General features: G+C 44.0%; 1 protein-coding gene and 1 long non-coding RNA gene across 3 annotated transcripts; one reads left to right on the top strand and one right to left on the bottom strand.

Moving 5' to 3' along the window:
* Positions 1–5,408: 5,408 nt before the first annotated feature.
* Positions 5,409–8,246, top strand: LOC142748194 (uncharacterized). Of its 2 annotated transcripts, none has more exons than XR_012882174.1 (3): positions 5,409–5,493; positions 6,217–6,318; positions 8,148–8,246. It is a non-coding gene; the product is annotated as an uncharacterized LOC142748194 (long non-coding RNA). The 2 variants fall into 2 exon arrangements; XR_012882173.1 differs by having other exon boundaries at positions 5,460–5,490.
* LOC142748193 (AN1-type zinc finger protein 6-like) lies at positions 5,418–8,777 on the bottom strand. Its single transcript, XM_075855314.1, has 5 exons — positions 8,613–8,777; positions 8,414–8,516; positions 8,038–8,195; positions 7,831–7,947; positions 5,418–6,541 (listed from the first exon to the last, which is right to left on the bottom strand). Exons 1-5 carry the CDS (start codon positions 8,764–8,766, stop codon positions 6,393–6,395), a joined length of 681 nt encoding a protein of 226 aa, XP_075711429.1. The 5' UTR covers positions 8,767–8,777; the 3' UTR covers positions 5,418–6,392.
* Positions 8,778–9,786: the final 1,009 nt, after the last annotated feature.

Here is a 9,786-nt window from a genome sequence, read left to right as displayed (position 1 = left end):
AGGAAGGGAAGAGACTTTTCTTGGAACACACACTTCTCCAACTTGGCGTAGAGATGATTCTCTCTTAATCTAAGCAACACCTGGCGGACATGGCCCTGATGAGTCACAAGATCTAGGGAAAAAATCAAGATATCATCGAGGTACACCACAACACAGACATAGAGGAGGTCACGAAATATGTCATTCACAAATTCTTGAAATACTGCGGGAGCGTTACACAGGCCGAAGGGCATGACCAAATATTCGTAGTGTCCATCACGTGTGTTAAAGGCAGTCTTCCACTCGTCTCCCTGACGGATCCGGATTAGATTGTAGGCCCCCCGCAGGTCAAGCTTGGAATTTTTTTTCGCCCCCCGTATACGATCAAAGAGCTCAGAAATCAACGGCAAGGGGTACCTGTTCTTCACCGTGATCTGATTGAGACCCCGGTAGTCAATGCGGGGTCGAAGGGATCCATCCTTCTTTTTGACAAAGAAAAACCCGGCTCCGGCCTGGGATGAAGACTTTCGTATGAAGCCCCTCTCTAGATTCTCTTTAATGTAGGCCGACATAGACTGGGTCTCTGGCAAGGAAAGAGGGTATACTCTACCGCGAGGAGGAGAAGAGTCAGGAACCAAGTCGATAGGACAGTCGTATTCTCGATGTGGTAGCAATATCTCTGCCTCCTTTTTGTCAAAGACATCAGCGAACTGAGAGTAACAAGGAGGTAGCCCAGACGATGACTGAGGCGAAGAAGGCTGGGATGGAAGGACATGACCCAGACAGCGGTCTAGACACTTGGGACCCCACTGAAGAACCTCTCCAGAGTTCCAATTCAGGACTGGGGCGTGAAGACGGAGCCAAGGCAAGCCCAGCAGCACGGGGTTGACGGCCTTGGACAGGACATACAGAGAGATCAGCTCGGAATGAAGAGCTCCCACCTGGAGTCTCAACGGCTTGGTCACAGACAATACTGGGTCAGGCAAAGGCAGTCCATCTACCGAGGCAACGATCAATGGTCTCTCCAGCAAAACAGTGGGCAACTGAAGAAGATCCACAAGGTCTTGACAGATGAAATTGGCTGCGGAGCCAGAGTCCAGGTAGGCAGAGACTGGATGAGGTCTCCCGCCAGCGACAATGGTCACCGGAATGAACAGCTTGGACGAGAATTCTCTATCAAGTGCAGTAGCGCCCAGGGTTGTCTCTCCAACCAATCCCAGACATTGGGGTTTCTTAGGCCTCTGGGGACACAGACGCACGACATGGCCAGCGAGGCCGAAATACAGACAGAGTCCAGAGGTGCGCCTGCGCTGTTTCTCCTGATCAGACAGTTTAAGCCGATCCACCTGCATCGGGAACCTCGGGCGCAGCAGAGGAACAGGGCAAGAGGGGTTGCTGGAAGTTGGGCGCCAGTCTAGGAAGCTGTCTCTCCTGAAGAATCTCTTGGGATCTCTCTCTGAGCCTTATGTCCACGCGGCTAGCCAGCTGAATCAGATCATCCAGGGCAGCTGGGAGATCTCGAGCAGCCAGTTCGTCTTTGATCTCAGGCGATAGGCCATGCCAGAAGGATGCTACCAAGGCCTCATTATTGCAAGACAATTCTCCTGCCAGAGTCCGGAACTGGATGGAGTATTCGCCCACGGAGGCGTCCTCCTGATGCAAGTTAAAAATAGCAGTAGCAGCCGATGAGGCTCGTCCAGGCTCCTCAAATACGGAACGGAACAACCGCACAAACCCCAGGAAGTCTCTGGTCACGGGTCCCTGTCGTTCCCAGATTGGATTCGCCCACGCCAGGGCCTTGCTGGCGAGTAGGGATACAATAAAGGCGATCCTGGCTCTGTCCGAAGGAAATGCTTGGGCGTGCAGAGTGAAATGGATTTGGCATTGGTTCAGGAACCCCCTGCACGAACTTGCATCTCCATGAAACCGAGGTGGCAATGGCAGCGAGAACAGAGAGTCCGAACTGGAGCTGCCAGGAGGTGTAGCTGGAGGGTTGATCGGAGGAGTTTCACTAGGAGCGATGACCGAAGAAACGAGTGCACCAAGATGCTGCGCCATGGAGTCTACTGCCACAATGAGTTGATCCTGTCGCGCTTGCAGATCCTGCAGGTCTGCCTGCATGGCTTGGGAGGATGACAGACTCTTGACTTGGCCAGCGGGGTCCATGGCCTGAGCGTACTGTCACGACGCGGGGTGTGGACCCACTGGGCCGTACCGCGTAGCGGGGTAGCAGCTGGCCAACTAGGTACAAAACAATGTCTATAGTTCAAAACGGGTACCTGAGGCAATAGTAGACAGTGGCAGGATCACGACTTGGCTTTCACAGCAGGTGACGCCGCAGAGAGGCACGACTTGGCTTTCACAGCAGGTGATGCCGCGGATGCGGCGGAAGACACGACTTGGCTTTCACAGCTGGTAACGATAGTACGGGATACAGGGTACAGGCAGTAGGAACGGGCAACACTGGGAACTGGAAAACACTGGGAGACCTTTAGCAAGACAGACTAGGGTATACAACAATGCTCAGGCAAGGAACCAGTGGGCAGAGCTCCTTTTTATAGTCCAGCAGCCATTTGGGCTAATAACTGATTACAGGCAGCTGGACGCGTACTGGCCCTTTAAGGCCGTGCACGCGCGGGGAACGGCGCGAGGACCCGGAAGACAGTGCCGGCGACTGCAAGAGGGAGGAGGACGCCGAGCAGAGAGGTGTCCATGGCCGGGATCGTCAGGGGATGAGTTAGAACGGCGATCCCCGGCCATGGACGTAACAGGTATGTTGGTGATCTGGAAGGGGACCGGCAGGAAGGTTTGGCCATTGCCAAGATTCTGTACCAGGTCCGAAAAGGTATAGCTAAACACTGGTTGGATGCAGACCCACCATCCGTGGGGGAAATTCTTGGGACTATTAATCATACCATTCTGATGGAATATAATATACACAAGAAAAGGGGAACTGTCAAGAAATTTGGAAAGCAATGGGACAAATGGATCGATCACTCGGGGTTGGCATCAACCACCCTTCTCAGACTCCGAATGCCTGGGGGAGTGCAGGGGGTGGGAAAACCCTGATATATGGCAAGTTGACAGCAACGTGATAAGTCATGTTCACACTGGAAAGGTTTTTAAACAGTGGGACTGTGGATGTGGGTATGGTTACAGGGGTGGGGGGAATAGTGCCGATATGATGGTTGATCTACTTGGACACGGGACTGCTGTATATTGGAATGTGCTGGTTATGTCCTGTTACTTTTCGTGTAATGCTTGGGAACGGACTATGACTAGTTGGTATGGGGCTGTGTGGGTGGGGGTGGGGGAAGGTTGAGGGAGGTTCAAATCTTTTGTTTGTGGACATCATATGTGCATGTAATGTGATGTGTTTAATGAAAACGCTTTATTATGCTGGATTTCATGTAATATGTACTGTTAATAAACTTGGATTGATTTAAAAAATATTGCCAAGGGTTCAATAAATATGGCGAATAGGAGCGAGGAGTAGGGTCATCCCTGCCATGTTTCTCTGAAGAGCACGAAAGTATGGGACAAGTCCCCCCTACAATGACTCTAGCAGTGGGGGAGTTGTACATCATCTTCACCATATCTATAATATTTCTACCAATCCCAAATTATTCCATTACCCTCCTACAGTCAGAAAATGACAATGAGATGTAGATTTGTGACAAAATTCTGGCTTTAGTATTAATAAATCTGTCGAAAAGGTGGATACTTCGCTCACTCCCAGTAAATCTCGCCCACTTTTCTCACCACTTTACAAAACTGGCAAAGCCACAAATACATCTACAAATGCCATAATTTGTGACTTATTATGCCAAAAAACTAGGCATAAACCTATTGATAAATTCCCCCCCTATATTTCTATGTGTTTAGCACCTTCTTCATTACAGCACATCTATGATTAGACCTGCAGTATTAGTACATGGTAGTCTAAGCTGTAAAGGAATTCTGAGGTAGCCTGAAACACTGCTCCTTGTTTCACCTGTGGCTCAGGCTCTGTCTTCTTCCATGCTTTATACTGCAGCTCTGCCTGTTCAAATTGTCAGCTTAATGTAATCCTAAATCCACCACAACCTCACTACTAAGCATTGGGAACTGATTTCTACACGTGAGGACATGTGTATGACCGTATTCAGGATTCGAGTTGCACAGATCATGAATACACAGCTTTTACTATCCTGTCCCTGCTGTACCTCCACGTCTCTCTGTATGATCATATTGAGGCACATAGAAGATTTATGTCATGCTTTCTGTAAGAAAAATCTTATTGCCTGTTTTCCTGTTAGTCTAGAGTAGAGGAGGGGTAAATGGATTTTTCCCTGCTGGTCTAGAGCACTGGTTCTCCGGACATGGTACATGTACCACAGAGGGTATGCGCCACAGCCTCAGGGGGTACGCACCGCACCAGAAAAAAAAAAATATATAAACATGCTCTCCCTAGTGCCTAGCATTGTTCTCTTGCTGGTTGCTAGACTACTTGATGCGCAAGCGGTAGTTCATTAGCTCCTAAAGCTCTTCCCGCTGTACCTCCCGCCGTCGGCTGCTGCCCGTCCATTTCCTAGTCACTCGCCATCGCTGTGCGTCTCAGCCACTTTCTCCTCCTCATCTTCCTGACCATCTCTGTCATCATGGGATGTTTTATTCATAATAAGCCGCCTGCCTCTTTAGTTATAAGAGGTGGATGTTCATGGGCCGTCACTTGACTCTGGAGCACTGGAAACCTGTTCTCTGGAGTGATGAATGACGTTTCACTATCTGGCAGTCTGATGGACAAATCTGGGTTTGGTGGATGCGAGGGGAACACTACCTACCTATGTATTCTAGACAATTATATGCTTCCAACTTTGTGGCAACAGTTTGTGGAAGGCTCTTTCCTGTTCCGAGATGATTGTCAAACCAGGTCCATAAAGACAATATTTGACAAATTTGGCGTGAAGGGACCTCAAATGGCCTGCACAGAGATTTTTAGAGAACATATTCACATTTTGTATTTGTAAATCACGTTACTCAGGGTTTGCTGCTTTTTTTAAATATATACCATGCCCTATTTCTATGTGTTTGTGTCTTTTCCCAATTGACTTTAATGTGAAATTCAAGTAATGAAAAAAATAATTTACGGGAGAAGGTATAGCAAAATTTCCTTGAATTATTTCTATAACAAAAGCAGTAACCGCGTTCGTGGCAGAACTGCGACAATCCCGTAAATACTAACATGTGGTTTTCCTGCTTTTATTTTTGCCACGGTTTTTACTCACGATTATGGTGAAACTATGAACTTTACTAAACTACATCACAACACAAAGATTGAACTTAGTCTTATAAATAGTTATGTGCAGTATAAAAATCCCTGGAGACAGTTTAAAGATTTTATAATTTTTTTATTTATTGTGATTTATCTTTATTTCATTTATAGATTCAAGTAGGAAAAAAAGGAGAAACAAGGAAAATGAATGGGAATGAGCCGTATCCCTGGATGTGAAGTCAAGATGATAAAGTTTGGTTGTATGACTTATTACCACACCACAATGCTGGATAATACTTATATAAGGGGCAGGGGAGATGAGAGCAGAGATATTGTAGAAACCGGTGTAGAGATTACATTACACTCCATCACATCCTCTCTCCAATATAAACAGTTGTGCACAGTATGGAAAAGCCTGGGGACAGTTTAGGAAAGATTTACTATTTTTTTCTCTTTTGTTTTTTTGTATCATTTTTTGTTTTTTTCTTATCTCATGTATATTGATTTGGGGAAAGTTACAATCAAACAAGAGATAAAGAACAGAAGAAAGTAAAGATAAAAATAAAGCTGTATCCCCGGATGTTTAGTCAGGATGATATTACAGGAAATTGATGGCCTAAAGATAGGCGATCAATATCTGATCGGTGGGGGTCTGACTTGTAGTTTTTAAGGAGCCTCGACGTTCATGCGAGCGCTGCTTTCCTTCCATTCCTGTCACTGCTCGTACTGTGAATCACCAACACACTTGTAGCGGCAAATCTCCCATTCATTCGTATGTGAGAAGGCTGTAATATTGTGATCCACTGCCACAAGTGTGTCGGCGATTCACAGTTCAGAGCAGGTGAGAAATAGGGGAGGCTGCACTCGCATGATATGATAGGCTATTTTGAGGATATGCCATCAATTTCTTCTAAACTGGAAAAACCCCTTAAAGGATATTTGACTTTTTTTTATCCTTTGTTTCATTGTTATTGCAATTGTAGGAATTGGGGAAAAGCTATAATCAAAGGAGAAGAAGAAAAGGAGAAATAAGGAAGATAAAAGAGAAGGAGTGTATCCCTGGATGTAGAGTCAGGATGATGAAGGTGGGTTGTATGACTTATTACCACACCACAGTCCACACCACAATGTTGGTGTCACACAGGATGGAATTTTGCTTTCAAATTTTACGGATCTTCTCCGCAACCACAACAGGGTTTTCCTTTCTGATCTTCTTAGCTCCTTCAGCTTTATAGTCATAGGAGCAACTGTGCCTGTCAGAGTAACGATGTATCCCACAGAATATATTCCCACATCGACAGTCAAAGCCTGGCAAAAAATGGACATATTAACAGCAGCTGACAGTGACTTTGTAATACATCTCCATAGTTAAAAACCAATATGGCAACCACCATCTTGCTTGTATATAATAATGGAATCTCTGCTATACTTATACGTAGCCAAATATTAAGCCACATTTTCAGATATTACTAACATGAATGAATATTAACTTATAATTAAAGGCTTTTTTTTATTAAAAATGTTAGTCAGTGTGTTTGGTGCAACTTTCAAATTTGTTTTTATTAAAAATTATTTTTACTTTTTGAGGTAAAGCTGCTCTGTATTCACTATACAGAGCAGCTGTATCGTGCGCTAAGACCTAAATCCGTAACGTGTTTAGTGTCAGTGGGTCCTGCGTGTCTCTGACACGTAGGATCCACCTGTAATCTATCACATCTAAGTTATGAACAATGATGTGATGGATATCAGGCAGATCTAGCGTGTCAGAGACAAGCATGACCCACTGTCACTGAACCCGTCAGTCCCGCAGACCTGACAGGTACAGGGTTCAGCGAAGGATATAGTATACAAAGCAGCTGTATCTCAAAAAGTAAAAATAATTATTAATAAAACTAATTTGAAACTTGCACCAAACACACTGACTGACATCTTTATTAAAATAAAATAAAAAATTACTTTCAAGGGTTTACATAGGTGAAACATTTAGTTCAAACTTAAAAGGGACATCCCAATATTAACTTTTATCACCTATTCACACTGCGAACCCACAGACCACTACAACGGGGGTCAGAACTCCCCGTTCCTCCTCACTGCACGACCACAGTGAAGAGGAGCTCGACCGGAGAGCAGGACGAGGATGCGCTTTGCTGTTCCATTTAAAAACTATGGAACTGACGGAGATAGACGAATACAGCGCTCGGCTATCTCTGTGAGTGGGGGGTTCAAGATCCCCATTTTAGTAGTCAGTGGGTGTCCCAGTTATGGGTACCCCAGAGATCACACATTTATCACCTATACTGTGGATGGGTGATAAATGTTATTCTTGGAACAACCCCTTTTGTCCACATTTACTTGTAGAGTTTGATCAGAAGTAGGACCTCAATATTTGTTTCTAGAACTTCTCCCCATAGAAGTTTATACATCAACCCAACCAGTTTATTACCTTGCTGGTGAGGAAGTATATATAAAGTATATATAATTTTACTCAGGATCTGTATGCTGGACTTTACCTGTAACTCCAGCTACCAAACACATGAGCACCATCTCTTTATACTCTACACAGAACATAAAAAGTAATGTCTTATATGTATACAGACCGGTGAGCCCAACTCTTTTGCGGCACACATGGCAACGGTTAACTTTCTTGACTTTGGCCTTTGGTGGGGAGAGTTCTTGATCTTCAGAAGATTTCTGTGCATTATCTGATGCTGAAGCTATAGAAAAATACATAATAGTGACATAAAATGACTCCTCATTATGACCCCGTACGAGGATAAATCTCACCGAAGCAAATAATCACCTACCCTCAGCACTGTCCAATGTCTGTTCTGTATCATTATACTTTCTCTTTCCTCGCTGTAATTCTACCCCCAAACGTATGTTCCGAATATACACCTCAATTCTTCTCTCTAAGGTATTTCCATCTGGTGAAGAGGAGCCTGAATCTGTCTGAGGAAGAAAACTGCAAGACAGAAAAATACTGATCAAGAACGAACAGAGGTAAAAAAAGACAGGAAGGCTCTTCACTGGCGTCAGTCTTAGGGCACTCATACCAAACATCATTGGGGACCCCTGGAAAGGCCTTCACTATAATATTCTGTTTCCACATATACCCTGTACTCTTACAACAGGTAGAATCACTTCTCACATATACTGTCCCAGAAATGATGAATAACTTACCTGACTTGTCCTTGTGAATCTATAGATTCTGCAGGTTTATCAAGCTCTGCATAGTCTACAATCTGTGAGGTAGAAGCCTCCACCCCACTTCTCACTGACATCACTGCAGGAAAAGACAAAAGTTATCATCAGTTCTCCGATAGATCTTCTGTATTCAGGCCACCAAACTATTCCACAAGTCACTATCACACAGTGTTACCTGGGGGACTATTCCTCCCATTGCTGCTGCTGTTCTGTCTCCGTAGCCATTCTGTGTAGCAGACGGAGCAGAGTCCATTGGTACGTGGGCTACCATAGAAGCCACAACCATTAGTACAAAGTGCAGGAACTTGGTTGTGGTTCTCTTGCGCCATGTTTATCCACCATGCAGCTGAAAAAGTGACCAGAAGCTCCTGTTAGATTCACTAATAAATGTCCTAAACTTGCGGTAACGCAATGTCCAGCAATGAAATAAATGAATCTGTGGATTCTCTGTAATACAGGCCCTTCAGTCATCTATCTATCTATCTATCTATCTATCTATCTATCTATCTATCTATCTATCTATCTATCTATCTATCATCTGTGTGTTAGGTAATTATCGCAATAGAATTCTAAGGAAAAATAGTAAATACAGTGACCGAACCCAAACACTAAAAATGCTGAACTATTCTGTCAAATAACTTAAACTGGTAAAGCTGATAAAGTGAAACAAAATAAAAAAACATATTGTGGCTGATTGTTTATATAATGGGTAAGCTTTATGGACATGATATATGTCACCCCAGGAATTGTCCAAGGTGGAAAGGATTGAAGGAAGGGTTGATCATTTTTCTTCAGAAACACAATATACAGGGTTCCTGGGATCTACAAAGTACAACGCTGATCCCGGGATCTGTCCAGTCGTCTGGAGGCTTCAGGAAGGAATTTTTACCTCCAGGACATATTGAATTATTTCTTTCAAGGGCGTTTATTGGATCCATTGGTTTGTAAATATGAAAATGTGGCGTTTCTTGGGTTTATGAGTGATGTCAGCCACTAGCTGTAAACTATGTAACTACTTCATGAACACTTTAATCAATTATGACATGAAAGTATCCGGATAAAATGATCTGAGAACAGACAAATCTGCTGTTACTCACAAGATCTTACAAGAATAAGTCAATGTTCACATTGTGTTTTATGATAAGATTGAGAATTTATAAGCTACTTAAATGTAAATTGTATCTGTTCCCACCAATATAGTAGGAGTTATAGTATAATATCTGTACTTACAGGGGGAGGGGGGGATAGTAAGTGACATTGTATATTATATATAAACTGCTGTAAGACGATGATTTTGCTAAGTGACAACCATTATTCACATTATTACCACTTACTGGATTAATTCATAA

Source organism: Rhinoderma darwinii, chromosome 3 (assembly GCF_050947455.1).
Source record: "Rhinoderma darwinii isolate aRhiDar2 chromosome 3, aRhiDar2.hap1, whole genome shotgun sequence".
In the NCBI taxonomy this organism is placed as follows: Eukaryota; Metazoa; Chordata; class Amphibia; order Anura; family Rhinodermatidae; genus Rhinoderma; species Rhinoderma darwinii.
Note: the sequence above shows the minus strand (reverse complement) of the source record. Positions and strands in the feature narration are given on the sequence as shown.

Excerpts from the sequence above, each read along its gene's own strand:
- LOC142748193 (XM_075855314.1), bottom strand. The coding sequence starts at position 8,766 with ATGGCGCAAGAGAACCACAACCAAGTTCCTGCACTTTGTACTAATGGT. Across the intron at positions 8,196-8,413 it reads GATTCACAAGGACAAGTCAG|TTTTCTTCCTCAGACAGATT; the intron begins GTAAGTTATTCA and ends TCTGTCTTGCAG. Across the intron at positions 6,542-7,830 it reads CAAAAGAGTTGGGCTCACCG|GCTTTGACTGTCGATGTGGG; the intron begins GTCTGTATACAT and ends ATTTTTTGCCAG.